The following is a 15,975-nucleotide window of genomic DNA, read 5'->3' as shown; positions in this document are numbered from 1 at the left end:
AAATAGAACATTTCAAGTAACAGGAAGAGGCAGAGAACAAGGATCATGCCGTATATGAAAGAAGGGTGAAGAGATTGCGAGAAAGAATGGGAGAGGGTTGATGGAGGGAACAGGGAGGGAGAAATCAATCAGCCAGTCATTATTTATTAAGTGGTGCTCTGCAACAGAGAGATGAAATAATCAAAAACCCAATTGCTGCAGAGCGAGAGGGAATGACAGAGAGGGGGGAAATTCACATTTGGACAGGACAGTCAAAATCGAAGCCCATTCTGACATGTTGACACACTTACATTGGAACAAACACTGACAGCCCCTGCTGACCCTCACATATGAAAAGAAAAAGTTTTGGTGCAACAAAGTGAAAGAAAAGTCAAGGGCAGGGCGGGGTTGGTGGATGAGCTGTGAGTGAGGGGAATGTGACAAGAAAAGTGAGAGTTAAAGCAGAACAGTTGGTGGTGAGCTCGAGCTCGACAGTCTGCAGAGCCAATCTACGGAATCGTTAGCGGGGGCTTATCAAGTCTTCCCTTCGGAGTGACTGAGAAAGTGTAACAAAGGCTGGTGTACACACATTAACCCCGTGCCACCACATGAGAGAGGAAGGAGCCATGCATGTTTTAATTAGTGCTACTGGGGAGGGTGAGCCCGAGGCCCGGCGGCTACAAGCAGTGCTGCCACGTAGCCCTGGGGCCATCACAGGGGCCGTGGTGACACAGTCCCCAGGCCTTGTTAAGCAGCCAATTAAACAAAGCCGGGCCCGGTCATGTCTACTGCTCCTGACCTGTTCTTATGACTGCCTGAGTGACTGAGTATGTCTCTGTGTGTACAAAGGCAGGGTGGGGGCTTGTTAGGGAGTTGATACACCACTAATTAAAAGGTGAGAAATTCCTAATTTACTGTCATGGGTGACATTTGGGTATTTTGGACACCATCCAAGCAGGCCAGCAGCCTGAATTTACTTTTTCCTTCGTTTAAGTATTACAAGCACGACTCCACAGAAGGATGTAACTCTGGGAAGCTAGTCAGGTTTATTAACTGCCACCCAAGCATATTTGGCACCTCATTTTATTTAGTTTTTCTTTTCTTTTCTTTTTTTTTAAAAAAAGGGTGCTCTATATAGATTTATACCACCCATTATCGGTTTACTAAAGGACAACCCCATGTTAACCATGCTCTTTCTTATCCTGTGTTTCTACTCCAGTGTCTATGACTGCAGCTCTTGCTTTGGTGATCTGCTGTGAGCTAGAAAGCCAATCCAACCAGAACCTGCAGCAGGTGGAGAACGGAGAAAGAACTGAGCATACAAGGCTGCAGCTATGAAGGACTACCATTAGAAGCTGCAGTCCAAGACGGTGGAGCTGGACACAGCTGGAGCCTGGCCGTGGTTTCATAGTGCAAGTACACCCTGGACAAGTAACCAGTCCATGATGGGGCTAACACAGGCAGACAGGCGTATATTCCATACAGCCAACATAAAAATCACCAATTAACCCATCGTGCAATTTTTTTGGGCTGTGTGAGGAAGTCAGAGCACCTGGAGAGAACCCACTCAAGGGCTCCAGCCGACCGGTGAATTCAAACCCAGAACTTTTATTCTTTACACACACACACACACACACACACACACACACACACACACACACACACACACACACACACACACACACACTCTGATAGATGTGTCAGGAGTAATTTGGGTTCAGTGTCTTGCCCAAGAATGCTTCAACGTGTAGACTGGAGGAGCCATGGATCGAACCACCGGTTTTCTGATTAGCAGATGACCCGCCTCTCCTGAACCACAGCCAACAAACACTAAATTAATAATTAAATAACTATTTTGGTAAATTAACAGCGACTTGGCCAGTGAGCCAGAAAGTAGGGAAATGTGAGATTTGAAAGACCATGGCGAGCTGGTAAGCACTTTAAAAAGAAATTACAGACAGACAGGATACTGTTTCAAATTTGAATATACAGACAGGCAAAAGAGTTCCTAACCCATTTCATTTTGCACTGTTGAACTTGATACCGTCTGCCTGATGGTAATAACTCATACTGAGAGTACACAATGTGGGATGGTTCACGAAGGATTCTGTCTACCTGCTTTAGTACACACTGGTCAAACACTGTTTGAAGTCTATAATGATTTTTCTGACCAATAATTTTCATTGCAGTGTATTAACTTTGATTTCAATTGATATAGGAAGGTTACCGAACCATCTGGTTCTCCCACACCTGATTACACTCTCTAATAAAGCCTGACAATGCATAACCATACTTTTTTCCTCATCTCCGTACAGATGGAGTCTATGGAAGAAATACAGTTTCTGTAGTAGTCGAGAAATGAGTAAGGGGTAGTCACTAATAACTCGACACAACTGGGCTGTCTGATGGACTGGTTTGTATATACTGCTTTTCTAGAATTGCTAGAAAGACTGCAATCTGCATTTAAATATACATTCATACAATGTTTAATTTAGAATCACCAACTGACCTAAACAGCATGTCTTGGACTGTGGGAGGAAACCAATGCAGAGTCCACACAGAAAGGCCCCAGCCAGTTTTTATTATTCTTGCCTAACCCCACTTGGAAAAGTGGAAGAAAATGAATGGGTGGATGGATGGATACAATATACTGAGAAATGTAAACTACTGTAGAAATTCACCTTTGCAGGCAGCTTTATTACTTACCACTAACACACTTTATATAGTTCTCCATGCTTGGCCTTAGTTATATAATTTATATGTAGGTGGATTAATATATATATATATATATATATACATATACACACAGTAATTGCTGCAGAAAACAAAGATCCACCCACACTTATTTTCTCTGCTGTAGAAAAAGAAAAGCAGACTTTCCTGTGAAATGCTTTTGACCATCTGACGGCCTGAACATAAATGTGATCAGGGAGCCAAAAAGAAAACAAAAGAGAGAAAAAAGCCAGTGAATAAAAAAAAGATAAACATAAAATAAAATTGTGATGAATAAGTAATTCCGATCTCTGACCCCAATGTGTAGCCTGGTCCTTGACAGAGCCTTTCAAGTGAAACAACCTTGGTGTAGCCGAGCGATGTTTGTAACAAGGGGGCTGATTTTGCTCTGGAAAAAAAAAGTCTGCTTTTAAAATCGAGAAACTACGGGTCAGTTTTGCAGCCATCTATTGTCTCTGTCACATGTTGCGGAGAGTGTACTGTTGCAGTTCGGACTGAAATTATTCATGAAGCAATTAGTCGTAGCAGTACAGCTTGAAGCAAATATAATTGGACAGCAATTATGGATCGGATTCTTCTTTGCTAGACCTTGCTGTAAGAGAGGTCTGGCTTGCAGGGCTAGAAAATTCTGTCATTCCTCTCCAAATGTGAGCAGCACCATCAGCTGCAGGATATCTTCAATGCAGTACATTGATAGTGGGTGTGCCGAGAGAAAAATAAGGACTATACTGATGCCAATTATCTTCTGAGTAAGAAGTAAAGAAATAAAAATAAAATCCTGGCACAGACGATATATAAAAGTGTAGTAAAACAGAGCTCGCTATATCATTACACTGACAAAACCATGAGTACATGAAGCTCTGCGTTTCAGCGGGCACAGCGAGCTGCTTACACATTCAGGGTTATGGTTCAACTCTCATTAGTCCTGCCCGCTCTAAATCGCATGCACACATGGAGCTGCAAGTTGAACATGCTTCCCCACTTCCTGGAAAATGAGCTAACATTAAGAAAAAAAAAATAAGAATTCATCCTGATTTACCATTTTGCTGTTAAAAGTGCATGAAATGCTGAGTGACAGTCAACTGGCATATAAAATAAGCTGTCCAGTCGGAGTCGCTACTTAATGAAAGGTATGGCCGCAGCTGCGCCTCTGTGGGAGTACACTTTGCCTACACAGATTTTGACACTTGAATAAAGTGACGCAATGTGTGGAAAGAAGAGAAGCCGAGTATCTGGCTGTGGCTGTGCAGTGGACGTGTCCGTCTGAGTGGAGCCACTGCAGTGTACATGTATGTGCATGTGTTCAGTGTTATTTATATAGAGCCAATTCACATCAACGGCTGCTTTAAGGTGTTTTATATTGCAAGATAAAGAGCAAGCACTCGGAGACAGTGAGAAGGAAGAACTCCCTTTTAACAAGAAGAAACCTCCAACACAAACACAGGGGGGCGGGGGGGCAACACAAACAGTTGGGGGATGGGGAGAAAGCGAAAAGAAAAAAAGGAGAGCGTTTGACTTTGCAGTCCTAAATTATTGGATTTACATTGTTAACAGATAAAATATAGACAAGACAGCTTTCAATTTGTAGCTAAACTCAAAAGTTTGCGCTCCTGGAAAAAAAAAAAAAAAAAAAAAAGCTACTTACCGAGAAAAACTGTACACACAAAGTTAAAACAATGCAAAGTGGCAACAGTACAGAAGTGACAAAAACCGCAGTTCCTCAAATGGCCACTTGAGACTGCCTCCAAAAAAAAAAAAAAAGAAATGGTTTAGGCCTTTTTAGCTAATTTCACCCCTTACAAAACAACCCTCATACAGGGTTGTTTTTGTAATAATTGACTTGATTTGGATATTATTCAGGCTTAACGTTATGCAATATTAGGCGGCTGGCCTCTTTGACTGACAGGTTCATGTCAACCCAAGAGGCTGTAGCCATCTGCTACACATCACCTCTGCTGTTTCTGATAATGTTAATGCAATTTGACAGATAATATGATTCAGTGCCTGTCTAACTGTACTAACAAACCATCCAAGAAGGGTATGCTCCAGTTTTGATGAGTAAAATAACTTCTAAGTTTAAGTATGGTCACTTATGGCTTTGGCCATGAAGCTAGATTTGAGTCTTTAAAGTTGGCCTTCTCTGCTATTAAATCTGTCTAGATTCAGTGGTGCAATAAAGCATTGCTGTCAATTTAATATGAACATAGCAGGCAGAATTTAGCTGCCCTGCCTTTCCATGTCAGTCAGCAACAAGTGTTAGTTAATGATCGTGGCATGCAGAGTTATATAAAGCTATAGAAATACCAGTCCACTTATAAAACTGACTTTTCCTTTCTTGAACAAAAATGCTCGAGGCTCTGTGGTCCCAGTTAGAATTTGAAGAAAGTGGGTTGTATTTTATTTTTTTTATTAGTGAATAATTCATAATAAAATCATCCTTATTTGCTTTCTTATTATATGTCTCCAAAGAAAATTAGCATTATACTGCAAAAAGAAGCTTTGTATCAGCATTACTGTCATTTAAGGGCTTCTACTAGATGATTGCTACTTTTTCTCCGGATTGTATTGAATTATTTTTGGAATCTTTTCATTTTGCACCTGGGTATTATGTTACATTATTATGTAACTGTGAAACAATGTGTACATTCATGTGTTTGATCCATGAGGTTGTCTTGTGTGTGCATGCATACAGTTGCCTGGCGTTACCTGACAGACATCGGAGCGGATGCCAGTCTTCCAGAAGCCCTGACTGCTGAGCTCCACTGTCACCTCTCGGCGCATCGTGTTCTTCTGACGGATCTTCTGAAGAGCTTCCTGCCAAACAACCAGCCAGTCAATTATTGATCCACTGGAGCACAGCCTACAGGGACAGCTCCCATCCTCAAAACCCCACCCCACCCCACGCACGCTCCCACCCTTCTTTGACTCCTGCTTTCTCAACAGATAGGCTACCACATGCAATAAACTGAAACCTCCATGGCAGGATACACAGAGTACAGCAGCAGACAGCAGCAAGTGGAGAAGTGACAGCTTTGCTGGTTCTAGCTAATTGAGGCACTGCCATAGGTCAGCATGGCTGTGGGGAGTGGTGGTTGTGGCGCTCCTGGGTGTAAGAAAGCTGATGATGAGGCTTCAGTCGCAGCAACCAAGAGCTGAGGCACCTGCCTGCCCATTAGGCCCACCACACCAGAGCCTAGAGGTACCTCCATCAGCAGCACCAGGAATCATTACAGAGACACAAACCGACACACACACGTCAGCTCTACAGCAGATTCAGCAGAGGAAAAAGGGGAGTTTGAGTCTGAGATAAGAAGGTCCTACAAATAACAACCAAGATGGAAGATGTATTGACAGACAGCACCTCCTAAATGTGTGCGCATGCATGTGTTTCATTCAGCTGAGACGCTATCGACTCTGTCTGAGTTAGCCGTGATCTGCCTAAAATGGAACGCCAGGAATTTTCGACTCGCAGAGGAAATAAGAACAACAAAGGCATGAATAAATAATGCCATCCTACTTTGAACTGTGCATCAAAGTGAACACAGTTGCCCACGCGCACCGTGTGCATGTGCAACCACACACATACATACACACACGCACGCACGCACACGCACACACACACACACACACACACACACACACACACACTTTCCATGGACAGCCAACCACTGTATATGGAAAGCAGTAATCATAGAGAAGTACAAATGATATGTAAATACTATTTTTGCAGAGCTCTACCAGGTCAGGGAATGAACGAGAAGCACAAAAAAGTAAATAATTAACCAGTGTGGGAAGGGGGTGAGACTTAACTTTCTGCTGGTCAAAGAGACAAGTCATGGCACATTTGACTTTTATCATCATACTCTTCTGCTGCGAGGAGTGTTTGTGTTTTGGAGCAGACTGAGGTCAAACACCAAAGACACTGTCTGAAATTCAATGAACGTGGAAGGAAACTGCACATCTGTGGCATGTGTGCTCCGTTTACTTGTGCTTTTGCCGGTTCATTTACGGGCCTGTAGCTTATAACTGTTTACAGTTCAAAGCTGGAAGATTAAATCCATTGTAGTTTTAGGTCATCCGGCATATGATTTGTCAGAGCTGATGCCCTGATTTCCATAAAAAATATCAGTGTTTCTTCACTGAACTTTGCTGTCCTACCTTCTTCAGCCTAAGTCTAGGCCACTGCAGTCAAAAGGAGATTATTGAGGTTATTTACATCTGCAGTAATTAAGAACTGGCCATATGGCTATGTTCTTGGACCTCCACCCTTCTGTATGTGCATGGATGCAGGGATGTGGGTAGCGCGAAGGGGAGACAACATATACAACACTGATTAAATCAAAAATAGCACGATCAGCAGATGCCGGGGTTAAGGTGGGCTGCAAAGTGGCTTGCAGAGGCCTCAGAACGGTACCAGCTGAGCCATCAGCTGATTCAAGCTAGCAATGAGTACACTCAGCTGACGGCAGGCTCAATTTTGTGATCACCAATCATCATTTGATGATTGGTGCCTGTTCTTCTGAGCATAATCTCTGTTTCTACAGAGGTCCAATGTACTTATCTTAAGATACATAATCCAAATAATCCAAACAAGATATAATCTAAAGGGTGATTTACTGTCTGAAACTGTTTCGAGCAGTTTGAAGCTTGAGCTTTTGGCTCACGGGGATTACTTGCACTGACCTCTTTGTTGGAAAATTTTGTCATGTTTAATTTAAGCATCCACCAATGTAGCAATATACACAGGACAGACAATAAGGGGGAAAAGAACATAAAAGGTCCACTTAAAGAATCAAAACAAGAAAGTTCTTCTGAAAACTGGGCAGTGATCCTAAAGAGCACATCCCTGTCAGTGCTGGAATATACTGAGGAAAACGTGCACTACGTTCTTGTGTGGCTGAAGCTCAGACTCGAAACCAATGGAAAATCTGTGGAATGAGTTTAAGATAGCTTTGCAAAGATGCTGCAAAAGAAGAATCAGAGCAAATCCCCAAATCCACACACGCCGAGCTGATAGAGAAGACTCGAAGCTGAATCCACTGTCAAAGCACTGACTCGGGGCTGAATACTTATTCAAATTAGAGATATGAGATAATAAAGTAGCACAGCTCTGTATTTCATTTTCTTTCATTTCTAATACAGAGACAAATAACATCTTAAAAATGCATTTCACCTTTTCGTTCTGTGTATTTTGGGTAGAATTTTAACCAAAAAACTTTATTTGTAATGAAATAAAATAAAATAATAGTGTTGTGTGTGTATGTTTTGAGGACCAGTCAACTGTCTGGCTAAGAGGATGCCACAAAGTCCATCTGGGCAACACAGTCAGTCTGCATGTCCCTCAATGCCACAACATCACCCACCCACCCACCTACACACACACACACACACACACACACACACACACACACACACACACACACACACACACAGACCCATCTCTCTGTGCACTCACCATGAGATGTAGAGATGGGTGCAAATGTGTGCACCTGGATATGAAGGCCAGTTTTTGCCATGGTGCCACACCTCTGCAGACTGTGTAGACTGTGAGTGCAGAGGCACACAACGCTGCTGTGAACACCTCTGACAAGGTGCTTCTTAATGCCTATCAGATGAGCAGACATTTAGTCTGTCACTGAAAGACCATTTACAGAGGAAGCTTCAGTGTTCCCTTGGGCATTAAGTAAACAGCAGTGCCACACTGCCACTGCAGTGAGGAGACACTGACATGGCTAATGCTGCTGGAGGAGCCTGATGGATCCAGTGTTTGGGTTCACTAATTGCACCGGTGCAGGTTGACAGTGGGATTGTCAGGGCCTGTTAGCAGGGGAGCTTTGCCGAGCTACCTGGGAAACAAGCTAATTGAGCTCCGAGTTTTTGCTCATTATTGGTTCAGAGTGTATCAAACAGTCCAAAGGAGGTGGCTGGATCTGCAGCACACAAAGAATTAGAGAGAGGCAAAGCTGTGTGTGCTGTAGAGAGGTTACAGGAAGGATGCAGTGCAGCAAGGTGCTTGTTCTCGGCTTGTTTGGGCCACACACACACACAGCACTGCCACCCCGTGAATCCCCGTGGCTACACGGTTATTACTTCACTAAACCTAAACCTTTTCCACTCCCGCTCCCTGGTGGAGGTTTGACCTTCACAGTCAACTCAGGAGCGCAGTTACAGGCATTTTATTTTGAGCTGTAAAATCATCTAAATTATGCATTAAAAGGGTAGCTTCACATTTTTCATATCTGTCATAAAACAATATTCAGGTGCACAGATAATACCCCGACTCGTGAGATTCAGACTGCTGCAAACTTGAATTTTAGCTCAGAACACAGGAAGTGCATTAGGAGGGGATATTTTAATGGTCAGTATGGAGAGGAGAGCTGTTAGAGCCCAGGTGATGTGGACCTGACTAAATTAAATAAATGCGAGTCTTCAAACTAAAGTAAAGACAAAAGGAGTGAACGCAATGGGGATAAATGGAGGAAAGGGTGGGAAGAGTGAGGAAAGAAGTAATAGGCCAAAAAAATGCATTTATACCGTTTTCAAAATAAAATTACAAGAGATGTGATGCACGAGGAACCTGTTTTGTCTTTTCTGCAGGACTTTTTCTGTTTTTGTGCCAAGAAAAACAAAGAGATCGTTTAATGTTTTCAGCTCTTCAGCGCACCATCTTTCAACGGTGCAAAATTTCGGTGCAAAATACCAGAAACGCTGGCTGAAACAATAAAAATGACTAAACTTCCTTATGGCGGCTGGACAATCAGACTGTTAACTCATTGGTAAAGTTATACTTTAAGTAAAACCAACCACTCCATGATTTCCACACATAAAATGGCATAATTTGAAAGACTGCAGGTACTAATGTGTATAAAAATACCTCTGTTGTGGAAAAAAAATAACAAAAGAATCAAATACTGCAGCCTTTGTAAGTTTTGGACGTCTCACTTTTGTTCAGTGAAATAGCATCCTTGTTGCCGTTAGGCAATAACTCCAAGTACCGGCAGGGAGTTTCCGATAAGCAGCGTATGAATCAGCGTGCACAGCAGGAATAATAGCAATGGTAATAGTTTTGTTTTTGTAATTAATATCTGTGAATCTCTTACTTCTGCAGAAAGTGTTAGAGCTCCGGTGTTGCAGCAGAACCTTTCATATCTGCAGGATATGTGCTTTCACTGAAAGCACATTGTGCTGATAAATTATGAGTGTGAGAAAGGAAACAAAGAAATACATATCAAAGGGTGTTTTGTTTTCTTTCACCCACCTCTCTCTGTGTCATCTTCTGCTTGTCGATCTGTCTGACCTTGGGGCTGTTGGCCAGCAGGTGGCGTAGTTTCACGTAGCTCTTCCACAGCTTCTGATACCTGCCGACAATGAATAAGGAGGTGTCACGCTGACAAGGAGTCCATCTCTCTCTCTCTCTCTATCAATATTTCATTTGCAGCTTGCCTCATATTAAACATAATTTAACAGCAGCCTGCAGCCATTGTTGCATCAGCTGCTTGTGTGTGAGAGGCAGTGGACACAGAAGAGTCTGTGTTTCAGATGTCCACTGTTTGAACTGTGGGCAGAAGCTCTCACACACACACACACACACACTCACGATTTTTAGTTCACCTCGTAAAAAAGACAGAAAAAAAAGAACAGATGTGACACTGTCTCGAGTTATCTCGCAACCTTCTCATTCTCATTTTCTATAAAACTCTATTGTCTTTGCTCTCATTTGCATGTGAAAAAAAGGCAGGGAGTTATCGGCAAGGTGACATGTAGCCATGATACTAACCACCCCACCCCACCCTCTTTCTCTCTTTTCAATCAGACCCCCTGATTGATGCACCAAAGGCCGAGTGTGACCGTTCTGCTCCCATTCAGGAGACTTTCTCCTCATTTACCCAGAGTTATTCAATTATGATTGGTGGGATGGAGGGGCTTGGGGATAGGATGGTGCACTGACAGGGAGAGAGGCATAAAGTGACAGAAGGAGGGAGGGAGAGAGAGAAGGAAGGAAGGAAGGATGGAGGATAAAGAGGGAGGTGGGGGGGTGTACTGTGGAACAGAAGAATTATAGAGCTTTAATAGCGGGGACTTCATTAGAGACTGAGACGAGGGAATGAGACGGCTTTACCGCCCCGATTATCAGCTCACCAGCACCTCCGCACAGAAGCAGCCCCGTTCGGACGGGAGACGGAGAGGAAGAAAGGGAGAGCGAGACAGAGAGAGAGGAGCCCATCCAGCCTGGGAGGCCCCCTCGTCCCCAATCCGCTCCAATGACCTTTCCACAGATCTGCTGTGTGCTCTCAGGGTAGCGCTGCCGCTGCTCTAGCCATTCTCTGCACATGCTTTCATTAGCATATGCTGCCTCTTTCTTTCTCTTCAAGTCGCCCCCCCCCAAAACCCCCAATCTCCTGTTTCCCATCTCCAGCCCTTTTCAGACGTGGATCACTGCTGGCTTCATCTACAGCAATGGAGCATTGGCATTCAAACATGGTGCTCTGACTTTAAAATTCCACAATGGCTGAAAGAACAGTGTGGAAAAATTTGGTGAGTACGGTGCAAAAGGTAGCCCAAAGCAGCAGTGAGAACTTCATCGGTCAGTTAAAGTGGCTTTGATGTTTACATCCCTCCTTCATATACCCCCAACAGTGATGGAGAGCTATGATACTTGTAATAGCAGCCCACTACCACCGTCTCTCTGTCTGGGGGCTGCTCCCACCTCTTTTACAAAGCCTCAGAGAGGGAAGTATGTTTCTTCTGGCTTGCGAATAGTGAAAAATGCTTGTTTTAATGTTAGAGCTGATCTGACACAAGAGTGAGGATGTATTGATCCGATTTTAGTCGAATCCTGACTAAAAAACCTGAATCGGTGCCAACGGGCTGATCTATTTAATTCTGTTTCTTCTTCACCACAGCAGCAGCAGCTAGCCGGAGAGCTATTGTAGGAGGAAGCTAACAGCAAAGCAGCAGCAGTTTGGAGGTATTTCACAACTGCTTCTGTTTACATGTTTGCAAAAAATATTTTTTTTAAACAGTTTTCAATGAGGTTGGCATGACTGAAAAGCTCAGACGAGACAATGCTTTGTTCAATCAGAGAGATGTTACCAAAGGTAGAAACTAGCAGGACATTGGTTCAGCGCGCACCCTTGTTGGGAAGCTCTTATTGCATAGATGAATTAATATTATTTCCCTTCACACGTTTCCTGTCAGCTTCACACATGGACATGTGTGTGAGGATGTGCAGGAAGAGGAGAAACTAGCATGGCTGTAGATGACAGCTGGATGCAGCAGCCTCATGACTCTCACTTTGAACAGACATGATTTTTTTATTTTTCACTGTGTTTATGTTAGGCCTGCTGTAATTTATTATCTTTCTAATAAAAATCGATTCCTTGGGACTTGGTATTGGTGTTTATTGTGAAATTATGGAACTGGTATTCATACATCCATGGATGTAATTAGTCTTACGGTGAGGATTGCAGCTCATTGATTTAACACTGGTATTGGATCTGTCCTCAGTATCAACCAACACCAATGTATCCGTGTTGTATCAGATCTGGAAAATATCTGATTGGTGCATTCCCACACGAGCGGCGAGCGCTGTCTTAATCTGGTACCTGCCCGTCCATCATTCCACACGCTGAATGTGATCAGGTTGAATCTGGTAAGATCACTCTTTCAACTTTTATGGAAAACTGACTTATTTTTGTTGTAAATTATAATATAATATTAATATTATAACCCAGTGGAGCCGTTATCAGACGTTTAATCACTTAAGAACATGTGACGAGTGACTGCTTGCTAAAATGTAAAGAATAGTTTTATATACTGGTGTTTTTTTTAAAAAAAAAGACATTTATTGGAAAGGAATTGTATACTTTCCTTTAGTTCTTTAAATCTGTGTTGCTTTAACCTTTATGTTACTCTCTTTGCTGTTTCATCAGACTCTGAGAGCCGTCTGACAAAGGTGAGAAATGTCCAATATTATGGAAACCCCCTCGGATGCAGTAAAAAGAACCCGACAGCAACAAAATCAGCTTAATTTTGCTTTTCCCCATGAAATAGAAACACACTGTTTTATTTCCATTAAATGTGCTTCCAAATTCTCTCTAATATAACTGCTACACGGGCTACACGGGCTTGGATGAGAAAAGCGATGCATGGAAACACTGTGTCAGTAGAGTGTCAATGTCAAGAGAAAATGGCCCAATCACAGCTCAGTATGTAAATTATGCGCTCAGCTTCAGGCTCATGAGTGACAAGAGACTCTGCCACTCTGAAGCCGTGTATCACTGAGGCATGAACGTGACGGTGTGCAGTTCAAACTCGAGCCAGGTTGGGAGTGTTGTAGCTACTCAGTGAGACCGACATGCAAACCTGACAGCACATTTAAGGGCATTTCTGAAAGAGGGGTTTGTCTCCTCTGTATTTTCATTCTTCTGCATAGCCCTCACATCCTTTTCACACTTTCTCCTCCCATCGTGTTTCATGAGTTGTCTGCAGCCACATTTCCTGCTCTTCTATACGTCTCCTGACCTCTCTCTCGTGCCATCACTCATGCCTCATTGGCTGAGCTGGGGGGAGCTCGAGTGGCAGCCCCCGGCGCACGTGTCCGGCGGGCAGTGCGGAGGGAAGACGACAACACAGCATCTTCAGTCTCCTGAGTTAATATATGCTGCTGCTGTGTCCAAGACTCCCTCTCCGTGGCAATGCCGCAGCCACAATCAACACCGACTCCTGCCCTCGCTACACGCATCATTAGCAGTGGTAGGGAATCCTTTCCACTGGTCTCTTACTACTCATTTCTGCATCGGCTAATGATGTCCCAATCCATCCATAAATTTGTCGTTGTCTGCTGCTTTGAGAAGTTTGACATGGCAGCAGGGTGCACAGGGATGAAAGAGCTCAGTGGACAGACGGCTAAAACGTGGCAGCAGGGGAGAGGGGACATTAGTCAGAGGGAAGAAGCAAACTAGTTCTGCCTAAATGGATTCCCTAATGATCATCCTCTTGTTTGCATCTTCATCACGACCATTTTCCTCCTGCACCTCCCCCTGACTGTTACGCTTTAAACCAGACATTTGAGTTAAAAAGAAAGCCACAGGTTTAAATTTAGCACCAGAGTGCAGGAGTTGTGTGCCGACTTTTGATTAGTGATGTTGTCGCATCTCTTTGAACACCTCAGAGACCGCCGCTCACATGATCTAATACGCTGCTTTTGTTAATTATGCAGAGGCACAGTACAGTATTCCCTACTGCAAGCCCTCCGGTGCGTGTATGTTGCATTACTATTCACGAGACATAAACCGCGCCAGCTCCCGCCGCGGAGGCACCCAGCGGAAACCTGGGACCCGTGACGACGCATGTAAAAATGTCACGCCACTCGTTTCCTCTTCCTCCTATTCCCCTTCAGCTAGCTCCCCTCCTCTTCGACATACGCCACTCTCGTCTTTCTTGACGTGCAACACCAGAGGTTCTTCCCTCGGCAGCGAATGAGGAGCAGTGGGAATGAGGGGGTTGGTGCACAGCAGGCGGTGTGTGTGTATTTATGTGTCTGTGCATGTTTGCGATCTTACTGAGGGTCTCCAGCGTAGCTTAGTTGAGCAGGCCGGATCCCAAAATGAACGATGATGGGGAAAGTGATGACATCTGGGTTGAACTGCTCCCTGTCCAGTTGGTCGATGCGCACCGAGCTCGGTTTCTGGGGGAAAAACAAAGAAGTCAGCACAGCGAGGAGAAACATATTTACATAGCTACAGGCCAGCCATCAATCAGTCACCTGCTGCCAGCATGTGAAATAAAAAATAATCCACCCAACAAGGGTCATCTGTCACAGGAGCATAATGAGATGAGGCCCAGATTGTGCTCGTAGCATGAGCGCAACAATGATAAAGCGATGCCGGGGATGGCAAGCTAACTTCTGACGCGCTTATCAGGGAGGAGATTGACAGGCAACATGTCCTCACCCGACTCCCAAATCACAGTTAGCCTGTCAGGCACGGGGTGAGATCAGAGGAAGGGGCTGCAGCATAAGGCGTGCTGATCTGCACGGCAGATGGCTAGAGGTCTGCGCTCACCTTGACATTAGCCGCGTTCGCCCGTCACTGTCTGCATACAAACTTTGATTGGGAGTGAGAGGTCGACAGGCAACTTTGATTGTGCCTTTAAAGCAACATAATCAGGTTTGATTGGCTTCATGATTGCCCTGTTTACAATCCTGACAAATACAGTGCAAATGCTAATTCATAGATCCCAGGCCATTTAGTAGCCTCAGCTCCTCCACCTATGCTTTAATGCGCCGTAACAAATTGAAGGGTGATGGCGTTTGGGGGGCCCTCGCGTGACTGGCATCGGATGCTTTCATTCGGAGCAGTGTGTGACCTTGATGTAACGCAGCAGGTGAAGGTTTCGCAGAACGAGAGCACGTATGGACCAAGCTCTGAAAGGACATTTTATTGATTATGGAGCACCGTACGGTTTATACTTAAATACCTGCAAGAAAACACTTGATTCCCTAAGAATGAAGGTTCTGTTTGCAATCAATTACGTGACTGACTGAAATGAGATTGCTGCTGAATTGGTTTAATTAATCTATTGATAAAAACGCCTGGTTCCAGTGTATTTTTCCAACTTAATTGCTGCAGTTTAAACTGTGTGTATAATGAGGCACTTTATTGCCATCTGCCATTTGCAGTGCTTGTTTTCTACTACATTTAGTAAACTTTCTCAATTCTACTTTATTTTAATTGATTGAGCCATTTTGCTGTATTTATCTGTGTTTTTAAACTTATTGAGCTCCTTTTATTTTATTTGTCTGTTAGTATATTTTGGGATCATTCCTATAATAATGAATATGGTCTCACAGCTCACTGGCTGTTGTACTCAAATATGGGTATTTTAAAAAAAAAAAAAAAAAAGAAAAAAAATCACACTGGGGAAAAGGAGAGAAAACTATCACAAATGTTGAACATAACATCAACAGGAACGTGCTCTTTCATAAAAACCTGTGGTGTCGACAGGCCTCTGCATTTGCTGTCAGGTTTAAAGCATTCATCGCACCTGACACTCCTGAGGGTCCACATTCACAGAGCCACAGTACCCGATATTTACCCTAAAACATCTGAAGGACTTAGCACGAGTAGTTTTCCAGATAATAAAATTTAAAATGGCTCCTAAAAAGATGCTGCTGTCATCCCATGAAAGACTTTTTTGAGAAAAACTAATGACAACAGGGGCCTGATGTTTGGCACAATTCCTACTGAGTAGAGGATTGTT

General features: G+C 43.6%; 1 protein-coding gene across 2 annotated transcripts in view; it reads right to left on the bottom strand.

Moving 5' to 3' along the window:
- The window catches only part of drosha (drosha ribonuclease III), a 126,841-nt gene that overhangs the window by 86,864 nt on the left and 24,002 nt on the right, over positions 1–15,975 (bottom strand). For both annotated transcript variants that reach the window (XM_030757289.1, XM_030757290.1), the window contains exons 14-16: positions 14,277–14,401; positions 9,971–10,070; positions 5,419–5,526 (exon numbers count right to left, since the gene is read on the bottom strand). In XM_030757289.1, the coding sequence (XP_030613149.1) occupies positions 5,419–5,526; positions 9,971–10,070; positions 14,277–14,401 (333 nt within the window). The remainder of the gene's footprint in view (positions 1–5,418; positions 5,527–9,970; positions 10,071–14,276; positions 14,402–15,975) is intronic.

This window comes from Archocentrus centrarchus, chromosome 20 (genome assembly GCF_007364275.1).
Source record: "Archocentrus centrarchus isolate MPI-CPG fArcCen1 chromosome 20, fArcCen1, whole genome shotgun sequence".
Taxonomy (NCBI): Eukaryota; Metazoa; Chordata; class Actinopteri; order Cichliformes; family Cichlidae; genus Archocentrus; species Archocentrus centrarchus.
This window is presented reverse-complemented; position numbering and strand designations above follow the sequence as displayed.